This window comes from Microtus ochrogaster, chromosome 7 (assembly GCF_000317375.1).
Source record: "Microtus ochrogaster isolate Prairie Vole_2 chromosome 7, MicOch1.0, whole genome shotgun sequence".
Classification (NCBI taxonomy): domain Eukaryota; kingdom Metazoa; phylum Chordata; class Mammalia; order Rodentia; family Cricetidae; genus Microtus; species Microtus ochrogaster.
In genome coordinates, this window is record NC_022014.1 from 22,191,291 (window position 1) to 22,216,195 (window position 24,905).

The following is a 24,905-nucleotide window of genomic DNA, read 5'->3' on the forward strand; positions in this document are numbered from 1 at the left end:
AAAAAAAAAAAAAAAAAAAAAAAAAGAAAAAAAGAAAAAAAAGAATTACGAGTGGTTTCAAAGATCTTTTCTTAAAAAAAATCTTATCAATATTTTTCTTTTGTGCATTTGTGAATTATCTTCTGTTACAGGCTGTGACTCAAATTGCTAGCTAGTTCCTACACATCGATGCTGAAGGGAAGTTGCGGAAGTTTCTTCAAAGTCACACCAGAATTGCTTTCTACCTTGGTCCCAGAATCTCTGCTCAAAACTCAGAGGTCTATATGGAGTGAGCATATTCTTCTATATTAAAAACGTTTTTTTGATAAGGTCTCACTGTATTACCCTGGCTGTCCTGGAACTCGCTTTGTAGACCAGGCTGGTCCTGAACTCACAGAGGTCTACCTGCCTCTGCCTCCCAAGTTGTTGGCATTAAAGGTGTGCACCACCACACCAGGCTTAGATTTTTTTTTTCTATTTAGAGAAAATACTCTACCTCTGAGCTATCCCAGCCCTTCTCAGTGTCCAGAATCAAACTGAAGACCCCCTGCACACAAGGAAAACACCACAGAGCTATAGCCCCATTATTCTGAACATGATCTCACTAAGTTACCAAGGCAGGACTTAAACTCACAACCTTCCTCCCCTAGCCTTCTGTATAGCTGACATTATAGGCTTGTGGTACCAAACCTGACTCAGACTAGAATTCCTAAGGAAAACTGTCCTGGATGGGGATAATTTTCCAATGAAAATCTTAGCTACAAAGCATAATGGTCACCACCAGTAGTTAGCCCTGATAATATTTACCAAGCCCATCTTCTGACTTATGCATCATGCTGAGCAATTACTTAAGAAGAATTACCTGTAACGACCAGGTGGAAGTCCCTGGTCTCCACTTTGAGAGTTGAGCTAGCAATACAGCTGTAGGTTCCATTGTCGGATTTCTTGACTTTGGTGATTGACAACTGAAAAGACTCACTTGTCTCTTGGATTTGGTGACGGCCTTTCTCTAAAACCAGGACGTTGTTATCTTTACGCCACTCCATTTGAGCTTGGGGGTTGGATTTCACGTTGCAAACCAAGCTTACGTCGCTGTCTTCCTCTACGGTTTGGAAGTCATCTCCGCTTAGAACAGGGGGGACTGTAAGACTCAAGCATTCAAGATTAGTTAGAAGTGAACAGTAGTTAGTTCACGGTCAACAATTCAAGATCTCCTTTCCATCTTTCTCGGAGTATATTCACCCCATAGACAAAAATGTCTGGAGTGCTAAGCACACAGGCAGTAACCAGGGACATGAAAGTAAATGACGAACATTCAGGTCTAACTTCATAAGACTTGGAGGCTATAAAGATAGACCATGAGGGGCTGGAGAGGAGCTCAGTGGTTTAGAGTACTAGCTGCTCTTCCAGAGGTCCCAGGTTCAATTTCTGTGGCTCCCAGGGCAGCTTGCAACTGCCTCTAACTCCAGTTCCAGGCATCTAACAGCTTCTTCTGGCTTCTGTGGGTACTAGGCACATACAGTACACAGACATGCATGCAGGTAAAATATTCACACACATATAGTACTAAAATAAAATGATTTAAATGTAAAGATTTTTCCTAAAAAAAAGATATACGTAAAGCTGTATTAGATAAGGAACATAATATATATAATAATAGCTGGGCATGGTGGCACACACCTTTAGTCCCAGCACTTGGGAGGTAGAAACAGGCAGGTCTCTATAAGTTTTAGACCAGCCTGGTCTACATAGCAAATTTCAGGTTGGCCAGGGCAACATAGTGGAACCCTTTTTCAAAAACAGTCCTTGCTCTCTGAGCGTATTATACTAATCCAATTTGTACAAGGGTTGGCTAAAACAGCACAACACTAAAAACAAGCATGGTAGCTAGCTCCAATTCCATACATCCCTCTGTTGTGACTCTGAGACAGATACTCAGCTGTTAAAGTTTCCGTTTCCTCTTTTAAAAAAAACAGAAACAAGGACTGGGATGCTGATCCCTTTCTGCACTGTGAAGATTAATTGCGACAATGCCTGTGAAGAAGCCGGTAGCATGCTGACCACTATTACAAATGCGGTGGCGGTTTGGAAAGCTTTTCACACCCTCGGGTTTTGTATTTTGTCTGACCACATTTGCCTGGGCCACAAATTTGCATAGGCCCAGTGGCCCTCTACAAAGAAGGTCCTGCCTCAGGAAGTCTTCTAAGTGTGGTAAATCTTGCCCCTATGGGAGCTTAATAAATCCCCATGCCTCTCCTCTTACGTCCTCCACAGTGAGAGCAGCTGTAACTGGGGATAGTCGGACACATTCATCTTCATCAATGATTCCAATCCTCCCCCTCCCCCACGTCCAGGAGGAGAAATGACCAAGCCATGTTGCCCTTCTCATCTACGCCCCTTGTGTTTATTGGCAGATGTTCCGGAAATTAATAAACAGCTAGAGTGGGCAGTAAGGAAGGAGGGAAACCTGGAGAAGGAGGGAAAAGGAGCTTGTCTCATCTGCACCCTGAATAATTAGACCCTGAGTGGGCTGTGTTATTAATAACTTTCGCAGAAGAATGACATTTTGTGAATTCTGTATCCATTTCCAACAAGGGTGGTGTGTGGTGTTCAGACACACAGGAAGCTGCTGGAATAGAGAACAGGATGGCCAAGCACAACAGTTCCATTTGTGGAGACATCCTATTAACCATTCCTTTAAACCATTTAACGTCAATAAAAGTTTAAACAAGTCCTCTATTCAGGGACACTGGCCCTTTAAAAAAATCAAAATAAATAAAATAAAAATCAAATAAAGCTAAAACCTTCTCTTTGACTTGCAGCCTAGTCACTTCCTGAATCCCTACTGCTTTTGTTATTGTTGCTGTTTTTGAGATAAGTTCTTTCCATGTAGCCCAGGCTGGCCTTTAACTGACAAGCCTCCTGCCTCAGGCTTCACACCAGCGCCAGCATTATGTGGCCTTGTACCACCGGGCCCTGTTGCTGATACAAATACCCAAATAGAAACATAATTATAAGGCATGGGCAGACATCTCACAGAGAAAAAACATGAATAGTCGTTACATGCACGAAAGGGTGAATATCCTCATTTTTAGTTGAATAAGCCAGGTACAGTGGCTGACTTTGAAAGACTGAGATAGACCAACCAGTTGAGCTCCTAAGTCTGAAGCTAGCCTGGGCAACATTGTGAGATGAGAGACACACGTGTGGGAGGGCGGGTGTAGAATGCTCAGTGTTACTGGCAGATACTTGGTGCTCCCGAAGGGATGGGAAAATTGAGGCATTCTGATGTTTCATATGGGGACATGAATTGAACAGTGTAGCCAAATCAAGATTGGGACTTCAGTTGTCACTTAACAAAATGCAGACGCCCAAGACTGTCAGCTTCTTTTCCCTCCACTCACAAGTAACATTCAGCACCACGGAGACCGACACTGCCTGATCGCTCTGCAGCTTGCAGGTAAAGCGAACTCCATCATCATCTGCTCTGATGGGAGAGACACAGATAGAGCTGCTGTTGATTTTATTTCCAGTTTTCAGATCTACTATTCCATCTCCTCGGTACCAGAGAAGTTCTTCATCGCTGGTGGGGTTTTGAACCGCGCATTCCAGAGAAGCTTCGACACCAGATGGGGTGTCCAGGACATAGTTCTCAGTTCTGCCATTTACAGTTATAACAGAACCTGCGGATATAGGGGGAACAAACGATTAATGTCTAACCTAGATGTCCACCAGCAGAGGACTGGTTAAATGAATTATGTTGCATCAGTGCAATAAAATATACAGTCAACGATGAAAAGCAATTATATCAATCGACGTGATTTTACAAGGAGTTAGATAGATATAATGCTTTTCGTTTGGTTGTTTGTTTGGTTGATGAGTTGTTCTCAAACTGAAGATCCTCCTGCCTCAGCTTGCCAAGTGCTAGTATTACCTGTGTGAGAGCATGGCATAATGTATTATTAGCTAAAGTGAGAAAAACGGTAAAAAAATTATGGCCACCAAATTTTGCTGCACATTGAAACCACCTAGCGACCTTTTATCTTCTAATGCTAGGCTCCTGGCCGTCTGATTGCTTGACAGGAGTACAACCTGGTTATTGGGCTATTTAAAAGTTTCCTGGGTGGTTCAAACGCACAGTGAAGTTTGAAAACCACCAAGTTAAAAACAGTGTGTACAAAATAACTCCAGAATGAGCAGATAGAAAAAACTGGGGTTCTCATTAAGAAAAGCCTTGGGAAAATACCATACGTTTATATAGACTAGAGCTGGTAAATATAGGTAAGATGTAGAGAATGACCAGGTTGATGTGTTTGTTTTGATGGGGGGAGGGTAGAATAGGAAAGCAGGGACCTGAAAAAGACTAGCAAAATGGAAAATTACCACAAACTTCAAAATTGAATATGTAGCCAGGCAGTGGTGGCGCACGCCTTTAATCCCAGCACTCGGGAGGCAGAGGCAGGCGGATCTCTGTGAGTTCGAGGCCAGCCTGATCTAGAAGAGCTAGTTCCAGGACAGGAACCAAAAAGCTACAGAGAAACCCTGTCTCGAAAATCAAAAAAAAAAAAAAATTGAATATGTATATGGACAAAAACTGACTTAAAATACCTGTTTTGTTAAGTGATAGGAATATGGATGAATCTATTCTTGTATGTCTCATGTTTTAAATTTGGACAGTAGAGTAAAATTTAAAAATGTTTAAATGAGGGGGCTGGAGAAATGGCTCAGAGGTTAAGAGCATTGCCTGCTCTTTCAAAGGTCCTGAGTTCATTTCCCAGCAACCACATGGTGGCTCACAACCATCTGTAATGGGGTCTGGTGCCCTCTTCTGGCCTGCAGGCATACACATAGACAGAATATTGTATACATAACAAATAAATAAATATTTTTAAAAAATGTTTAAATGATTATGATTCACGAGGTAGACAAGATTTTGTGGGGTGTAAAATGTCTTTTGTCGTTTGAGTTTTTTTTGTTTGTTTTTGTTTTTTGTTTTGTTTGGGTTTTTGGTTTTTTGAAACACAGTTTTTCTGTGTAACAGCCCTAGCTGTCCTGGAACTTGCTCTGTAGACCAGGCTCAAACTCACTGAGATTCACCTGCCTCTGACTCCCAAGTGCTGGGACTAAGAGTATGTGCCACAACTGCTTGGCTGTTGTTTGTTTTTGGAGGCAGGGTCTCACCATATGCCCCTTGTTGCTTTGGAATTTGCTATGTAGACCAGGCTGGCCTCAAAGTCACAGATATCCCCCTGCCTCTGTCTTCTGGGATTAAAAGCATTCACTCCCATGCCCCACAGTTGTTTTTGTTTTGTTTTGTTTTGCCTTTTTGCTCTGATTTTTAATAAGTTTTTTTCTCATTACATTGTAACATACTCCTGAGTTTCCATTTTTATTTTCCTGGTTCAGAAGCAGATAACAAAAGATGGAGCTTTGGCTGCTGCTAGGCCGTCCTCCCAAATGTTTGCACAGCCTCTAACTTGAATGTAAGTGTGCCAGTGCCTGCAACTGTACATACTCATGCAAAGGCCGGAGGACTCCAGGGGACACCCTCTATCTCGGCACCTTATTGTCTTGAGGCAGAGCCTTCCACTTCAGCTCTGCTGGCCAGTGAGTTCTCAGTCTCCACCAGTGTCCACGCCCAGTGCTGGGGCTACACAAACACAGAGCCTTGCCAGCTTTTACAATGCATGCTGAAGATGCCCATGCTGAAGATGCCCATGCTGAAAATGCCCATGCTGAAGTTGGCCATGCTGAAGATGCCCATGCTGAAGATGCCGGCTAAGCCAGCAGCCCAGCCCCCTCGTTTTGTTTTCTGGTGTTTCTGCTGGAACCTGGAGCCTTTAAGCTAATTAAACATTGACTTTACTACCAAACTACAGCTACAGCCTTTGGCCTAATTTGTTTTACCATGAATAAGTATTTTAAAATGCGAGGGAGGAAGCCGGGCAGTGGTGGCGCACGCCTTTAATCCCAGCACTCGGGAGGCAGAGGCAGGCGGATCTCTGTTAGTTCGAGACCAGCCTGGTCTACAAGAGCTAGTTCCAGGACAGGCTCCAAAACCACAGAGAAACCCTGTCTCAAAAAAAGAAAAAAAAAACAAACAAACAAATAAAATGTGAGGGAGGGGCTTGGAGCCTGCCAGCCCGTGTCTCCGGCGCCAGCTAAGCCGCTGTGGCTGTCACTATGGCCCATTACAAAGCCGTGGACTCGAAGAGCAAGCAGTTCCGGAGGTACTTGGAGAAGTCGGGGGTGCTGGACACGCTGACGAAAGTGTTGGTAGCCTTATATGAAGAGCCAGAGAAGCCCACCAGTGCTCTGGCTTTTTTTAAAGCATCACTTAGGAGCTGCTACCCCGGAAAGCCCAGAAATAGAGCTGCTTCGCCTAGAATTGGCAGAAATGAAAGAGAAATATGAAGCTACTGTAGAAGAAAATAAAAAACTGAAAGCAAAGCTTGCTCAGTATAAGCCACCTCATGAGGAGAAGCGTGCTGAATAGGATTCTTCTCAGTTGAAAAGACACTGAAAACTGGTTTTGTATCACTTGAATAGCTTGTATAGTATATAATCTTTCCTGAAAAGATGCTATAAACTCTTAATATGTAAAATCCACTCATCACACTTTAATGTTATAAACACATATACATAGAATCACCAATAAAAACTCAATATAACTTTCTTTGGATCTTAAAATAAAATAAAATGTGAGGGAGGCCTTAAAGCCTCTTTAAGGCCGATATTTGTCCTGTAGCTGATGTGTTCAAATAAACAGAGGATTACCTCTCTTGAAACTGGTACCTGAATATTAAACTTCGAGAAAATTCTGACTACAGCTCTAGAGACAATAACACACTTCATTCTCTTAGGCAATCAGAGCCATAAAATGGTGTTATTCCCCCCCCCCCCACTTTTTAAAATGTTTTCTGACTCCTATACCTTGAACCATTCATTGTATTGGGTAACCATTCCAAATGGGTACTTAAGGCTGTTTCCAATGTCCATAAATAATTATTTTTTTAACCTAAAAAGAGGTCATAGAGAATATTAACTTACTTGTCCTCCCCCATGGCAAAGATACAATCACTAGGAGAAGGTGACATGCTTGCAGTGGCCCCATGATCTTCCACACCATCCTTAATGAACGCAGGCTGGGTCTCCTGGAGGCAAAGAATGCAGTTGCTTCTGTACTTTGATCTACAATGAGTTTATGAACTTTCTTCCTATTAGACTCTTAAAAAAGTCCCAAGTGAGTCACCCCAGCTGTAACTGTACACTCCTTCTAGTTTTTAATTAAACACGTCTGATTAAGTTCTTTTAATTTTTAAGACTTTTTTTTTTAATGACAACAAAAAGAAAACTACAATGATATAGACTAGTATCAGGTAGTCTTGAAGAGGGGGAACATGTCTTTCCTGGAAACAATGAGAAAACAGTCTCTAACAGAGAGAAATGAATTCTGCAGTCTCAGGCGTCCGAAATGAGCAAAGCCACTCTCCTTTGAAAGTGTAACTTGGATCATACTTGGAAAGCTGTTCTCCACTCAGAGAAAATCTTTATTTTATGAATTTGGGACTCTTGCCAGTGTGTATGCCTGCACCGCTTGTGAGCCTGGTATTGAAGGAGGTGAGGAAAATAATGTTGAGTCCCCTGGACTCAGAGCTGCATACGCTTGTTAGCTGCAGTGTGGGTGCTGAGAATTGAACCCAGACCCTCTGCATTAGCAGCAAGTGCTCTTGACCACTAAGCCATCTCTCCAGCCCATCATGGAGAGTTCTTGAGATTGCTACAGATACAAAGGTATCTCCTTGTAGCAAATATGGCCTCTTGTCTTAATATTCCCTCCCCTGGTCACATGTGGTCTATAATGGCTAGATAATCAAAGCCTTCCTTTTCCCTTCTGCTCCATCCTTCTGAGATATTTCAGGTCTGTCTGGGAAAAACATGTATACACGGTTTCCCTTAGAGCTAGGGGCAAGGAGTATGGTAGAGTACCTGCCTCAAGTATGCAAAGTCCTGGGTTCGATGCCCAGAACTGCGGGCAGATGGACAGACAAAAAGAAAAAGGGTACTGTTGTGCTTATGTCAGAAACACATCTGGAATGACTTCTAGACTAAGTGACGTCTAAACACATCACATACATTTGTTCAATCACAGCTGAGCCCTATGACTTCCTATTTGTTTTGTTACTGAAACAGTCTTTCTTTCTTTCTTTCTTTCTTTCTTTCTTTCTTTCTCTCCTCTTTTCTTTCTCTTTCTCCTTTTTTATTTCCTTTATTTTTTCTTTCTTCCTCCCTCCCTCCCTTTCTCCCTTCCTTCCTTTTTTCCTAAAGATGGGGCTTCTCTTTGTAGCCCTGGGTGTCCTGAAACTCCCTCTGTAGATCAGGCTGTCCTTGAACTCACAGAGATCCACTTGACTCTGCCTCCCGAGTGCTGGGAATAAAGGTGTGTACCACCACCCCACAATGCTGAGCCAGAGTCTTTGTAGATAGCCCAAACTGACTATACAAAAATTTATGATGCTCTTAGCTCAGCCTTCTAAACACTGGGATTACAGGTGTGTACCACCATACTCAGCAACAACCAACCTGTTGATGCAATGACACAATTTGCCGAATACATTTGCCCAACGTCAGTAAATGTTATGGTCAGTATTCAAACCCAAGACTGCCAAGGCTACACTCACAACCACTCTTCTGCCTAAATAAATATTCTTCCCCTTCAAAAGATGCTTCTTGTCTCTTCTAGTCCTTTGTCCCTCCGCTAGCCTTAGCGACTTGGTATTTTGTCCCCTTACCATCAATATTAACTCTCAAGAGCAGGAATATATCTCTGACTAATTTGGGGTTCTTTCGCTCTTCCCTTGCTCTAGTCCTGTCCCAACAGGGGCGAGAGTGCTTTCCACCAGACAGGGAGGCCCCTACCAACCTAAAGATGCAGTTTCTATTAAACTGAAAAATTTGTCATTGAAATCTTCTTGCCCAGTATCTCTGGGCAAGTGACAGTATCTCTGTCACTCTATAAGAGTGATGACCTCAGCCAGGCAGTGGTGGTGCACACCTTTAATCCTAACACTTGGGAGGCAGAAGCAGGCAGATCTCTGTGAGTTCGAGGTCAGCCTGGTCTACAAGAGCTAGTTCCAGGATAGGCTCCAAAGCTACAAAGAAACCCTGTCTCAAAAAACAACAACAACAAAAAGAGTGATGACCTCAGCACCAGCAAAATGATGGCTCAGCAGAGAAAAATGCTTGCTATGCAAAACTGACATCCTGAGTTTGATCCCTGAATCCCATGTAAGAGAACAAATTTCTGAAAGTTGTCCTCTGACCTCCGCATGTGTGCCGTAGCCTGCATGAGCCCACTCCCTTCCACACTAATAATAAATACAATAAAAAGAGTGATGAATAGCCGGCTGGTGGTGGCACATGCCTTTAATCCAGCATTCCAGAGGCAGAGGCAGGTGGATCTTTGTGAGTTTGAGGTCAGCCTGGTCTACAGAGTAAATTCCAAAACAGCCAGGGCTGTTACACAGAGAAACCTGTCTCAAAAAACATAAGTTAATTAAATTAAAAAGCGATAATTTCAGAATCTGATCACTAGTGGAGTTTTCTTAGCAGCTCAGTGAGAGAACACTGCCATAGCCTGCAAGATGCTCCAGCTTCAATCTCTAGCACACCAAGGAAACAAGGAGGGTTAGAAAAAAGATGATAAAACAGTAACTTTTTTCAAGCACACCCTGCTATAGGTCCTGAATAAATAAATACTCAAAGGCGGTGGTGGTGCACACCTTTAATCCCAGCACACGGGAGGCAGAGGCAGGTAGAGTTCTGTGAGTTTGAGGCCAACCTAGTCTACAGAGAGTTCCAGGACAGCCAGGGCTACACAGAGAAACCCAGTCTTGAAAAAGCAAGCAACCAACCAACCAAATAAACAAACAAACAAACACAAAACCATCAAGAGTGTGAGGCTTCACCCTACTCTGTGAGGGGGATGAACACAAAATACCAATATCTCAAAGTCAAGCCCCCTCACTGGACTTCACTTTCCATAAAAGACAAGCATGTCACTCACCTACTGAGCTCCGAGCAGCTGACCTCCTCAGCTGACTCTTCCTCTGCTCAGGAACCCTGAATTATTTCCCTGTTATGAACCTTTATAATACTTGGATTTGAACACTTTATGACAGCGGTGTCAAGTAACAGAGATAAATTGGGTGCAAAGTCTGTTTCCCTTTCTGGATTCTTTGAGAAGACAGTAATTGGGAATGGCATCTTCACAAGATCTCATCTTTTCTGTGTACCTAGGTTACTAGGTGGGGCCGGATATTACTAACGGGTGTATTGCTCAAGGGAAGCCTGAACTTGTGCAGAACCCTACAGCCCATCTCACCCCACTCCCGACTGAGATGGCAGAGCCTGACGATCTGATAACTGGAGAACTGTGACGGGACACGTCTAAGGAGAGGTTTGGCTTTCACAATCGTCCTGACACTCGGAGAGTTCACATAACTTAATTCTGGAAAATTTTTAATCATCAGTAACCTGAGCCCAGTGCTGAAGCTGTGCCAAGCAACCAGAGACGGTTTTAGCGCCTCGAGGCTCTCTCTGGATGGAGGAACCATTGCATCAAGAATGAGCTAAACTGATTTTATTCATGAAAATACTCAAGTTGGATTCAAGAAGTGGCTCAGCGGGTGTTACTTGCTGTATAAGTGTGAAATCCTGAGTACAGCTCTCCAGAGCCCACGTAAGAGCCTGACTTAGTAGCTGTAACCCAGCACTCCTGCAGAGAGATGGGAGGTTGAGATGCGGGGAAGAGACCAAAGAATTCCAGAAAGGCCCCTGCCTCAAACAAGGTGGAAGATGGGGACCAACACCCAAGGCTGTCCTCTGACTTCCGTGCGTGCATGGACGCTCATGCACGTGCATGCACACAGTCCCACCCCCATACACTCATCTTTTATGGTAGTATTACTAATGGATATTTTATCTGCCAAGTACTATTGTTCCTATTCACTAAAAAATAGAAGGATGTTTATGATTATCCATAACCCCTTTCTCTGTTGCTGGGAATCAAACCCAGAGTTTTATATATGCTGGGCAAGCACTCTACCACTGAGGTACACCCTCAACTCTCCTCATCTTTGTTTAGTGGTTATTTGTTTATTATTTTTAGGCAGGGTCTCACATAGCCTAAGCTGGCTTTGAACTCACTATGTAGTTGTGGTTACTGTCACTCCTGTTTCTCCTGGCCCCACTCCAAATGTTAGGATTACAGGTGCATACACTTGGCTCTCTCCACGTATTTTAACACATTGGGTAACCACACCAGAGACCTATTTTTTACTGACTGTGTGACTCTGAAAAGGTATCTAACCCCTAGGAACCTTTTGTTCCTGATGAACACAATAGAATTACTATCAGCACCCTCCCCGTAGAGTCACTATGAGGGTTGAGTGAAATGGAGCATGCAAAGCTGCTGTACAGTAGCCTCTTCATAAGCTGTAATTATTATTGTTATGAAGATAGGCCGGGCATGGCCCAGCCTTGCTCCAGCATTGTTCAAGCAAGGATCATCATTGAGAATTGCTCCTGTGGGCTGGGTACAACCCTCTCACCCCAAGCAGGCCTGGAGTCTGTTCTCAATGGAAACAAGAGCAAGTGTGTTCTACTATTGTTATCTAAAAATGGTTTTCAGCAGTGCTGGAGAGGTGGTTAGGCTAGAAGTGCTTGCTTGTTGTTCTTGCAGAGGACCTGAGTTTGGTTTCAAACACCCATGTCAGGCTGCTAACAATTGCCTTTAACACTAGCTCCAAGGAATCTGATGCCTTCTCCTGCCCCCACAGGTACCTGCACACATCCACATAGAGGCATAAATAACACTTAAAGAACCATTTTTTAATGATTTATTCTTATTCTATGTGCATTGGTGTTTTGGCTGCATGTATGTCTGTGTGAGGGTGTCAGATCCCCTGGCACTGGAATTATAGATAGTTGCAAATTACCATATGGGTGCCGGGAATTGAACCTGGCTCCTCTGGAAGAGCAGTCAGTGCTCTTAACCTCTGAGCTATCTCTCCAGCTCAATATAAATAACTTTTAAAGAGTGACTTTTTTGCAAAGGTCTAATGCCTTTGGGTTTGGGATCTTAGGATAAAATAAAGCTTTAAGAGCAAATAGTTCATCTAACAACCATCCCAGGAGGCATCATAAGTAAGACGGGGAGAGAAGAGAACTCCAGCAGCCATGCTAGTGTGCAAATAACTACCGCGGAGCCTTCAAAGAGCTCTGTGTGACGCAGCCCACAGTCAGTTCAGGCAGGGCAAGGAGCCTGGGCCACTATCCATCAGTGTCTTTCCATCTTTGGTTGGGAGGCAATGACTCCCCAGTACTTCCAGCCTGCCTGGTGAACCAGCTTAAAGACACACAGGGAAGTTACTCGCTCTCTGGGAACTGTTTGTGGGTAACTTCTATGTAGGCCATGAGGACATGGGTAGGGCACTATCAACAATTTCTATACCCAGATATTAGATAATATTAGGAAACAATAGTTGATTATTCATAGGAGTGATAATGGTGTTGCGGTAACATAGGAAGCATGCCCTAATTCTCAAGCGATGCCTGCAAATCATGTAGGGGTTAAGTGTCATGACAATTGCAGCTATCAAATGAGTCAGCAGAAACAGGGCTGGGGACCTAGCTCAGTGGGAGAGTGTGCTTTGGTTGCACTCTTCAGTAACACAAACAGTAAAGCAACAGAATGAAACGCAGTAAAAGTTAGCTGACATTTACTGAATCCACCTAGGGTTATACAGATTACCCTTTTAACGGCTATCCTTTTAACTTCTGTGTATGCTTGACAGTTTTAATATTAAAATGTTGAAGCAGTGTATTAAGCAAGTATTTATTGAGTAGCTATTGTATACTAAGTATTTGAAATACCAGTTCCATCCAAGCCAACTATGGTGGCTCCATCCCGAAAGGTGTCTTCTCAAGTCCCTCTATTGCCCTCTGTGGAAGACTGCTGAAGTAACTCTACAAGGCTCCAATATCTCCTGGGGCGGCAGGGCAGGGGAGGAGCAGGCTGCTCTGTTGACAACTCCCCAACTCCAAGGTCGAAACGGCTCTAGTCATTCTAAAGAAACTAATAAGGAAGCTGGTGAACCCTGTAGAGGGCCTTCAGCCGACGAGGGATTCCCAACAAGAAAATGGTAGCGTGGTGGTGCCCCGTTTGGAGAATCGGGAAAGTGATGTGACTGCCCAAAGGCATCTAAGTCCCTGGACCAGTCCCCATCCTAGAACCAGGGAAAAGGAAAATTATCTTCCTGCTAACAATTGAGTCCAGCAGTTAACCTAAGCCTAAGCATATGGCTGCCCTGGACTGTTAGAGTTCGGGGCTTGGGGAGTGCAAGCAGCAGATCCTCTTTTGTATGCGGAGGATCCTGGATTTCATCGCAAGCCCTGAAAACATAGTTTAGTACACCGCAGCTTTCACAAGTCGCTCGGGCCCAGAGGAGAGACAGTCTTAGTTTGAAAGTTCTAAGAATAGTGACCCATCTGCTCCACATTCCCCAGACGCAGGCCTTTCTGGAAAGGTGCCAGAGAAGCAGTAAAGGACCAGGAAGTCGTGCCTTTCTCATTAAGGTGAGTATTACGGGGTTGGGGTGGGCAGAAGTGTGGCTTATCACTAGAAAGTATGCACTTAGCACAATCCTCAGTGATACACACACACTTACACAGACACATATATTCCCTACATACATAAACACTCTCTCACACATTTATATACCCCAGGCACACACACATATATGCCCCCATACATACATGCACACACACGTGCACACATACAAACATACACATACATGTCCCCCACACCTTCCCATCCACATATTACACCCACGCTCATACATACACACTCACTCAGGAACATCTCTAGGCACTTTTCCTTTGTCAGCTCTGAAGAGACGCGGGAGTCTTACTTGAACAAGCGTCTCAGGTATCTCTGACACAGTGGCTTTTGAATCTCTTGAGAGCCATGGACTATAGAACGAGGTCTAGATCAGTGTGACAAGATGAAAACCCTTACCAAAGAGGAGGATCTGGTACAGCCTCCGCTGTGTGGCAGACACTCAAAGACATGAGCAGGAGGAAGGGTCGGCAGGATGTTTGTTCCAGAACCAATTAGAGGTGTGAGTTGGTGCCCTGCCATGGCATGGATGTTAGATTCAGGGCTATGCTGTAGGTCCACAGCAACAGGGTCGCAGGTCAAGAGGGTGGCCTAGACAAATCCCTGGGGATGCCACTGATGTCTGTAGCAAGACAGAGAAGCAAGGAATCTGGCAGTCACATTCTAGTGACCAGAGAGCAGCTTTTGGACCAACACAGGGACCCAGTGTGTTACCCTTTCTACCCAGAATCCAACAGGGCTCACTAAACTGCTTTAAGTTAGTCACAGGAGTGATGTACATCTATGAGCCCTGCTACCTGAGGCTGAGGCCAGCCTGGAGGACATGGTGAGTTCAAGGCCAGTTTAGGCAAGTTAGCAAAGTCCTGTCTGAAAATGAAAATGAAGGGCTGGGCATGCAGGTCAGTGATAGAGGACCTGCCTAGCCAGGCCCTGCTTCAGGCCCCTGTAGTGAAAAAAAAAAGTCATATGACCTCCAGAATTTCTAGCTTAAGCAACTCTCCATCCCTGTCATTAGGGCTCCTCATCATAAAAACTATAGCCCTTGAATCAAGGCCTGAATTGCCACAGAGCTGTTGTTCAGTGGGATTAGAGAAAAAGTTTAGTCGTTGGGAGGCCCTTGGTTCAGGCCCTAAGACCAATAACCAACAATAACAATGCAGAAAACGAGAACTTGAGGCTCAGATTCCGTGCCCAACACCCACATGGTGGCTTACAATGGTCTGCAATTCTAGTTCTAATGGATCCAGTGCCCTCTTTGGCCTCTGTGGCACCAGGCATGTACATGGTGCACAAACATAAGTGGAGGAAAAACATTCAAACACATAAAATAAAAAATAAATAAATCAATAAGAAAAAAAAAAAAGACCGGGCTGGAGAGATGGCTCAGAGGTTAAGAGCATTGCCTGTTCTTCCAGAGGTCCTGAGTTCAATTCCCAGCAACCACATGGTGGCTCACAACCATCTATAATGGGGTCTGGTGCCCTCTTCTGGCCTAAAGGCATACACACAGACAGAATATTGTATACATAATAAATAAATATTAAAAAAAACAACATTTAAAAAAAAGAAAAAAAAGACCAAAGAAACCATGTGTAGGGTTTCCAGATTTAGCCAGTGAAAAATACAGAACACACCCCACCGAATTTAAATTTTAGGTAAATAATACTTTTTTTAAAATCTTTTAAATTATTTATTTATTTATTTATTTATTTATTTATTTATTTATTTATTATGTATACAATATTCTGTCTGTGTGTATGTCTGCAGGCCAGAAGAGGGCACCAGACCTCATTACAGATGGTTGTGAGCCACCATGTGGTTGCCGGGAATTGAACTCAGGACCTCTGGAAGAGCAGGCAACGCTCTTAATCACTGAGCCATCTCTCCAGCCCCGGTAAATAATACTTTTAAAATGCAGGTATGTCCAGTATAATGATTAATGTGCTAATTCACAAGGTCAACACTTGGTATACACTAATACTTTAAAAAAAAATCATTGTTTCTCTGAAATACAAATATAGTTAAGTTTCTTATCCTGCATCAGGCAACTTTACATCAGTTTAACCTTCACCTTTTTTAAAAAAAAATTGCTATTATTTTATACTCTATGTGTAAGGGTATTTTGTCTGCATGGACGTCTAGGTACCACATGCATACAGTGCCCAAGGAGGCCAGAAGAAGGTGATAGATCCCTGGGGTTGGAACTACCCACAGCTACAAGCCACCATATGAGTTCTGTGTACAGAACCCAGATCCTCTGGAAGAGTAGCCAGTGCTCTTTACTGCGAAGCCATCTCTCCAGGCCCTCTTCACTTGTTTTTTGAGACCCAGTTGCATGTAACTCAGGTTGACCTCTTTCTCACTGCGTTACTAAGAATCACTGTAAACTCCCTTTAAAAATATATGGAACGGTTCACAAATTTGCAAGTCATCCTTGCGCAGGTGCCAGGCTAATTTTCTCTGTATTGTTCCGGGTTTTGTACATACGCTGCTGAGGTGAGCACAGTGTCAACTTCTGATCCTCCTGCCTCAGGCTCCTACGTGTTGGGATCACAGGTGTGGGCTGCCAAGCCTGGTTTATGCCCTGCTGGGGATCAAACCCAGGGTTAGGCAAGTGTTTGAGCGACTGAGCCCCGCCCTCAGCTCCTCCCTTGTCTTTTAAAAGGGAGAGAGAGGGAGAGAGAAAAGAGAGAGAGAGAGAGAGAGAGAGAGAGAGAGAGAGAGAGAGAGAGAGATAAGGAAAGGGACTTGTCTAAAGGGGCACACCTCTGTAGTGACCAACTGGGGTCAGAATCCATTGAAAACTGCCCTCTGCACATATTTCTCAGATGTATTTAATTTTTCTTTAATTAAAAAAATTACATTTATTTTTCTTGGGGGATGGCATGCATGTGCCATGGCTCACGTGTGAAGGTGAAACGATTTCTCCTTGTACCATGTGTAGCTGGGGATTGAACTCGGGTCTTGAGGCTTGGTAGCAAGTACCTTAATATGCTGAGCCGTCTCGTTGTTTCCTAGCGTGACTTCTCGAACTACTACAAACGAGTTTAGAGCTCTGGGAAAACTGCCAGCCAGACCTGTAGGCTGTGTGTACACGTGTGAAGGTTTGTGTGAGGGAGTCTGCGTGTATGTGTGTACAGTTTCCTGGGAGATGCTCTCTCATCCTGGGCTGAACAGACTTAGACGTCACCTTACCCTCCACAGCCTACCTATACTAAAATCCAAACTCAGTCTCCCCCATCGGTCCTATCCCTTTCTTCCTTCTTCCCCCTCTATACATTTTGGATCCAAGGAAGGACTGAGAAGTGATTTTTATAGAGTACCAATCACTTGCTGACCCTCTCCTTACACCTAACGCATGCTCTTTCAACCCATCTTTGCCTCCTTTTAGAAGGTGCCCATGATGGTTACCGTTTCATTCGTAAGGATACTAAGCTTAGTGGGCTTTGGGTTAAAGATGATAGAACTAAGACGATGCAGTGGCTGTGGCTCAGTGGCAGGGAGCTCGCCTAGCATGCATAAGGTCCTTGGTTTTATCGGCGATATAAAACCAAAACCAAAACAAGACCAACAAACAACAATACTAGAAACCCAGAAACCCAACTGCAAATGTTCCCACAATGCATGTCCCCTGTCCCCAAAGTAGATAACATAGTAGTAACCACGCCAGTCTCCTTTTAATCATCTCTCTCTCTCTCTCTCTTTGATATGTGTGTGTGCGCGCACATGCGTGCATGCACGGATAGACGCTGGGTTTTAATACCAGACGTCTTTATCATTCTTCACCTGTTTGTTTTGTTTTGTTTTGTTTTGTTTTTAAGATAAGGTCTCCCTCTGTAGCCACAACTAGCCTAGAACTCACTGTGTAAACCAGGCTGACCTCAAACTCAGAGATCCTCTTGTCTTGTCCCAACCCCCAACTCCCTGTGCTGGGATCAAATGTGTACATCACTACGCCAAGCTTCACGCTATTGCTGTTAAACAGCATTTCTTGCTGAATCTGGAGCTCACAATCACTAGCTAGACAAGCTAGTCAAAGAGTCCCCAGAGATGCCTGCCTCCCCACCCACCCAACCTTTGAGTGCCAGGCGCATTCTTCACCCCTGGTTTTGACCTGGGTACTGGGGGTCTAAACTTAGGTCCTCTCACTTGTACATCAAGCGCTTTACCCACTGAAGCATCTCCCGGCCTTTATCTTATCTTTGACAGAGGATCTTACTGCGCAACTCAGGCTGGCCTCCAACTCAAAACCTGCTTTGGCCACCAGCAACACTCTTCCTCCACTTGAGGGCGGGCACTGGTAAGAGCCATAGTACACCGGTGACCTTTGCGACTGACCACTAGAGGTCACTTCTTACCCACATTGGTTCTTCCTCACAGGTCTCTGGCACTGGCCGGACTGGTCTAGTCGGCTCAAAGAGGGGAGGGGTGGAGTGGGAAAGGAGATGGGGGAGGGGGCTGGGGATTTCGGGAGTGGAGGCTAGGACACAGAAGGAGCAATGCAGAATAAAAGGAGGGAACAATGTCTTCTAGTATCAGTCTTGAGAGAAATGGAAAGAGCATTCTAAGACTTCCTTATCCAAAGGGGGAGAGGAAGAGGAGGTGGGGCGGCACCTCCTGATGAGCTAGTCCCCACCTGTAAACAGTCTCCTTCCCAGAACTGCCTCGTGGAAGTGGGTGGAGCTCCAGCCCCGGGCCCCGAGCACTAGTCGCTGAATATTTGTAATTTTGTACTCTTTTGCTTAAAGGGGCCTCTCCACATAAGCATCAAGCCCCACAGGACCTGGCTTTTAGCCCCACTGGCTCCAGTACAGAGGATTTAAAGAGAGAGAGAAAAGAGGCCAGGAGTTCCAAAGGAAAGCACCCGCCTCAAGACTAACAAGGGAGGGTTCCCTGTTGGGGTAGGAGGGTTCATTCAAGGGCCAAAAACCGCCGGCAGTCAGAGGTGAGGGGTCCTTCCTCCTGCTGGTCTAAAGGTTCCTGTGGCTGGTAGTAGTTTGCCTGAATCTTAACAGACAGGTCTACAGCATCCTGTTAGCTGCTTTCTGAATAAACAGTGGTCTTGCCAACCATTGTGTCGATTTTGGAAAGGAGAAAAAAAAAAAAAAAAAAAAACCAACACCGAAAGGACAGTCCCAGAATTCCTGTGCTGTGAACTTTGCAAAGAGACAAATGACAGGGTAGCAGGAAACCACCTGCTCACAGTTCCTGAATACCTGCTTTATCAGTTCTCAGAGAGGAGGATAGCCGCCTCTCACCTTTCCCCACACCTGAGGATATAAACAGCCCCAAATCCCCCCCTCCCAGAAGTGGATTTGAAACCTGAGTTCACTGGCTGCCCTGCCAGTAATCTCCTTTGGCAAAACTTGTCATTTTAGAATTTGGTATACTGTGTTGTGGGCAAATGGCCCTGGTTCTGTGAGTTCTTGGGGAAGAGCCCATGGCAGGAGGGGCTGGAGGGGAAGTGCTAACATTCCCCCATAACAGCTGAACTGCTCTGCAGCGGAATTGCTGCCTTTCGCGTCTCCCCGGGCTTAGGAGCTGAAGTAGGAGCGGCGGGGTCGGGGGGCGGTGAGAGAGAAAAGAGGATCACAAGAGGAGAGGGTCCTAATAAAAGGCCAGTCTAGCGCCCACTAAATGTTCTGCCGGCTCTGGAAACCCCACCCTTCCTGGCAGGGTGCTCTCTGCTTCTGCATCAGTAAACACCTGTCTTCAGCTCTCCTGCGTCTTTACTTCCTTTGTACCCGGACCTTCAGTGCTTTATTCATCTCTGGAGAGACCTAGGACATCTGGGAAGCCAGCATGACTCTTGGTACAGTTCCATATCGAGATAGACAGTTTTATTTGGGAGATGTGATGGGTTCTGGGATAAAAGTTCAAGCAGTACCCATAAGGCTAAGGGCAGATGACATGAGGAACCTGGGTTTTGACACTCCCAGGCACTGCTGAGAACTGACTGCTTCTCTCCCAGCTCCACATCCAGCAACTTCAATCGGGTAGCTTGAAATTGACCAAGGTGGAAATATTTATATAATTGAAATTGGCAACCACTGCAAATCCAGACTCTCCTGTCCGGAGCTGTCAGACACTACCAGAGCATCATTGTGCCACCCCTAACACACGTACCACACCAACTGCCTGCAGCCTCTGTGTTTGTCTATATATGGGCTCACTGAGGAGACCTGCCAATGGTCCCTGGCAATCTTCCTTGTTCTGTTATGCAGATATTTTAAGTATTTTCCTGTTAATTACATCCTGATTCCAGACAGTTATCTCTTTTCTTTCTTTTATAACACATAATTGTTCTTGCGCCTCATTTGGAGGCCCTCCTTCCCTTAGGGATTAAATGCCTTCTTGTGAAACCTGGGGCAAGGATGCAGCCAGGACAGCAAATTACCCTTTCTTTCCAGGAGTGAGCAGTACAGCTGCCATCAACAACTGCACAGTACAATCCAGATGTACGCTGTATCATGATTCGGTGTCTGTCTGGGCACCTTTGCAATGGTAGAGACTGTGCCATCCAGCTTCATTCACCCTGGTAGACACGTGATTTACCAAGCTCCATCCTGTGCCCTGACCAGTGTTTTTCCAAGAAGCTGGAGGTCCTTCCAGAGGTCCCATAATGAAATCCTGTCCTTTTAGGACACCGGGGAAATTTTACATGAGCTTATTTGCATCAGATAGAGAGAAACAGGCAAAGAGAAGTCACCCTGATGATGGAGGTCTCAGTGTGAAGACCATTAGCTGCAAGACATACCATGGAGAGATATACAGGAGGGAGAGGTCACCCACATGCCTACTTCCTACCAAGTTCTCCTATAATAAATAATTTGAGGTGCCAGAGGTACTTGGTGGTAGAATACTTGTCCCTAAGTTCAGAGTTTAGTCATCAGTAACACACACACACACACACACACACACACACACACAGAGGGGTGGGAGGACACTGGGTGTGATGATATACCCCTGGGGGCACTGGGTGTGATGGTACACCCCTGTAAACCCCACACTTGGGAGGCTTAGACAAGGCTAGTCTAAGCAATGAAGTGAGATGCTGTCTCGATAAACTAGAAAAAGAACAAAAAAATACAGGGGCTGGAGAGATGGCTCAGCGTTTAAGAGCATTGCCTACTCTTCCAAAGGTCCTGAGTTCAATTCCCAGCAACCACATGGTGGCTCACAACCATCTGTAATGAGGTCTGGTGCCTTCTTCTGGCCTTCAGGCATACATGCAGACAGAATATTGTATACATAATAAATAAATATTTTTAAAAAACCTACCATACAGCTCATACATAGTTAATAATTTAAAATGTTTAAAACTTTAAATCAAGGTGCACAGCAGGACTAGTGAGGAAAAACAATCCCAGGCCACACCTCTGGCCATGGCTTCCCTCTTCTAAACCTGCTCCCCAAGGCATGTCATCACTGTCGTCGAGATTTGTTACCGTAATGACAAGTACAGTCACTTTGTTTTGTGTTCTTGGCGTATTTATATCTAGAACAGTGTTTGGCACATGGTAAATATCTGTTGAAAACACACCGTCCCTCCCATCTGGGCTGGGGTTTGAACCCAGTGCCTCTAAGCCACACTGCGAACCCTAATAATATTTTTACTCACTTATATATTAACCATGTTTCCCTTTTATGTCCTCAACTGCTTCAAGGTTTTGCCAAGGTTTATCACTTCTCTGTGATGCCGTTTACACCTTTGTTTCTTTTTCCACGGCTACAGATAATATCTCTGGACTCTTATCTTGGTTTCTGAGCCAATCTGCCTGACTTGAGGGCCATGCCCTTCCACACTACACTCAACATCGCACCCCGAGCAATCCTGGGCCAGAGCTCCTCTGTGTAATTAGGGGAAACATGTTTTACAACAATGCATAGGGGAAATGGATTTTGGACTAGCACATCCCAAGGAAGAACAGAAAGAAGAAAATGGAGGGAGCCCTACTTAAGTTATTAAAGTAAGGTCAGGTGATACGATTGCGGATATAGCTCAGTGGTAGAGTGTTTCCTTAGCATTCATAAGGTCCTGGGTTCAATTCCCAGCACTGCATTAAGTATAGTTCATAAGCATTGAGATATCAGCATATGCCCACAGCTCAGGGGCTGGGCATTGAGTTCAGCAGAAAAGCACAGGCTAAGCATGCACAACCTCCCCCCCTGGTAAGGGTCAGGGAGTTACATCAGTGAGTAGGGGTACAGTCTTCAAGCCTGATGACTTGAGTTTGGTCCCTGGAACACACATGGGAAAAGTTATGGACAAACTCCTCTGACTTCTACCTTCCCACGTAACACATGCACAGCACACACACACACACATACAAGCACAGTTTTTAATTTTAAAAAGCTCAGATTTTTACTAACAGTCTCCTGTTACCTAAAGTGCTCTCCTGACCTTTCTACAATACAGGACCTGCTTCATACAATAAGAATTCTTTGGGCCTAAGAAACTGGTAGGCACCTTGGGTACACCTCTGCTATTGTTGAATCCTGCAAATGCCATCTGTGTGTTCTTGGCACGCCGTGAAAAGGAGGATGGGAGGCGAACACAGCCCTGGCATAAGCCTGAGTGTGGGTTACACTAACAGCACAGGACCAGAGGAGAAAAGAAATCAGGCAGGGCTTTGTTTGTCAGGAGCCCCTGGCTAGTACTGTGCACACAAAGCAAACACTGTTCACATCCGTGCCTCAATACAGATTTCTTGTCTTTATCCTTTCTCCACCTACTTCCAGCAGTAGAAAAGCATCTCTTGTTTTTTATTGTACTTCCTCATCCCCAGCCCCTCACACTCTTTGTTCTTAAAGGCACACACTGCCTCTGTGGATCTCAGGCCTTTGGACTCAGGCAGCACTCAGGACAGATAGCAGGAATCAACAGCTTCCCATGGGGCTCCACATGTTGAAACCATAAGGATTAGCCCTTACTCTGCCTTCTACCCAGACGCATCCCTGTGGCTCAGTAGGGGCATGCGGCTCTCTGCCAATTTCCCCACACAGCCAGCCAACTGCACATCTTGAGTTCTTACCCAAGGCCAGTGGAACTCTGTCAGTGTTTGCTGTAGGAAGTAGTAGGGCTGCTTGGGCTATGATCTAGCTAGATTTGAACAGAATAAATTTAGCATTTGAACTTAAACAAACAAAAAAAAAACAAAATTGATACTATATTCTCCTGGGAATAACAGAAAAATCGTAAAGTGGCTTTAGAAACTTTTTTTTTAGTTATAAACTGATTGGTCCATTTGCTCAGGCTTCTTATTAACTCTTATAACATATTAGCCTATTATTCTTTTCTATGTAATTAGCCACATGGCTCGGTACCTTATTCTGTGAGGCAATCACATCTTACTACCTCAATGGCCCCTTCATTTTAATTTTTTAAAAAAATATTTATTTATTTATTATGTATACAATATTCTTTTTTAAATATTTATTTATTTATTTATTATGTATACAATATTCTGTCTGTGTGTATATCTGTAGGTCAGAAGCGGGCACCAGACCTCATTACAGAGGTGTTGTGAGCCACCATGTGGTTGCTGGGAATTGAACTCAGGACCTTTGGAAGAGTAGGCAATGCTCTTAAACCACTGAGCCATTTCTCCAGCCCCCATGTATACAATATTCTGTCTGTGTGTATGCCTGCAGGCCAGAAGAGGGCACCAGACCTCATTACAGATGGTTGTGAGCCACCATGTGGTTGCTGGGAATTGAACTCAGGACCTTTGGAAGAGCAGGCAATGCTGTTAACCTCTGAGCCATCTCTCCAGCCCCCTTCATTTTAATTTTTATGTATTTATTTGTTTTACTTAATATTTTCATCAGTTTTAAAATGTGTGCACATGTATGCATCTATGTATGAGTATGTACATGTGTGTGCAGATGCCCTTAGAAGCCAGGATATACTGGAGCTGGAGTTACAAACAGTTGTGAACTGTCATGTGGGTGCTAAGAAACAAACCCTGGTCCTCCGCAAGAGCAGCCAGTGCTCTTAATCACAGAGCTATCTCTCCCACCCCTGTTTATTTGCTTTTGAGGCAGAGTCTCACTCTGTAGCCCGGACTGGCATGGAACTTATTATGTAGCCCAAGCTAACCTCCAACTCATGGCAATGCTCCTGCCTCCCAAGCACTGGGATTACGAACGTGAATCAACAGGTCACTGCACCACGAGGTAGTTCTGCAGTGAACCAGTCATCCTCACTGTTTTCCTGAGTTCTAGGAGCTACTTCAGAGGATGAACCAAAGATGAGAATGAGGCTAGGAGCTCTTCCTTAAAGTCTGCATCACAAATGCAACAGCGTGGGAATAGGCGCTGCAGTGGGGGAGGGTAGCAGCATGGGGGACTGAGCCCGTGAGCAGTGAGTGTGGTCTGCCAGCGGGAGCACAGCAGAACCAGAGAATGTCTGTTACAGGAAGGAACATTTGCTTGGTGTCTGTGAGAGAAAACCCAAATATGTGATCACACAACTCTTTCTTCAGTTGACTGTTGAGTAAGAGTAGAGGAACTGGGTTTGTTTGTTCCTGTATGTTCTCGGTGCCTTCACCCTGTGAGCTGTTAAACTGATGCAACAGCTGAGACTGTCATAAAAGACTTCGGTTCACTTTCTCCTCACACATGAGTCCTGTCTGCTTTGTAAACAGACTTATGCCATTTCAACAATAGACCGATTTACAGCCTTGTTTTGTCTTAATAGAATCAGATATCAGTGATGTTCCAGTGGTTTTGGTATTTACTAAGTCCATTAGTTAGAAGAATTCTTTGGAAAGCAAGATCTTGTTCTAGGAGGGGAAAAAACATTTCCACACTAGACAAGTCTCTGTGGTTTGTTTGAAAATGACAGTAAAACAAAAACAAACAAACCAAGATGAACAGCCACGGTGGCACCTGGGGTATAGCTCAGTAGAAAACAAAAACAAAAACCTGGGCTCTATCTTCAGCACAAAGATAAAAGAATAAGAAACAAAGGAGAGCCCAAGTGGTGGTGGTGCACTCCTTTAATCCCTGCACTTGGGAGGCAAAGGAAAGAAGACCTCTCTGAGTTCAAGGCCAACCTGGTGTTCAAAGTGAGTTCCAGGACAGCTAGGACTATTACACAGAGAGACTCTATCTCAAAACCCCTTCTGCTCCCCCTCCCCCCCCAAAAGAAGGAAAGGAAAGGAAAGGAAAGAGAAATATAGATAGCTTCATGCTCATATTAAAATTTAACAATATATATTCAGAAATAAGGACAAATAAA

General features: G+C 44.5%; 1 protein-coding gene, 1 non-coding gene and 1 pseudogene across 2 annotated transcripts in view; 1 reads left to right on the forward strand and 2 right to left on the reverse strand.

Annotated features, from left to right (window-relative positions):
- Tmigd1 (transmembrane and immunoglobulin domain containing 1) overlaps positions 1-18,042 on the reverse strand; it is a 22,288-nt gene extending 4,246 nt beyond the window's left edge. The window contains exons 1-4 of the mRNA XM_005349509.3: positions 18,019-18,042; positions 7,030-7,133; positions 3,384-3,662; positions 842-1,120 (exon numbers count right to left, since the gene is read on the reverse strand). Of these exons, the coding sequence (XP_005349566.1) occupies positions 842-1,120; positions 3,384-3,662; positions 7,030-7,108 (637 nt within the window). The 5' untranslated portion in view covers positions 7,109-7,133; positions 18,019-18,042. The remainder of the gene's footprint in view (positions 1-841; positions 1,121-3,383; positions 3,663-7,029; positions 7,134-18,018) is intronic.
- LOC101980225 lies at positions 6,136-6,583 on the forward strand (annotated as a pseudogene).
- On the reverse strand, positions 16,058-16,164 carry LOC113456438. Its single transcript, XR_003377249.1, has one exon. It is a non-coding gene; the product is annotated as a U6 spliceosomal RNA (small nuclear RNA).
- Positions 18,043-24,905: the final 6,863 nt, after the last annotated feature.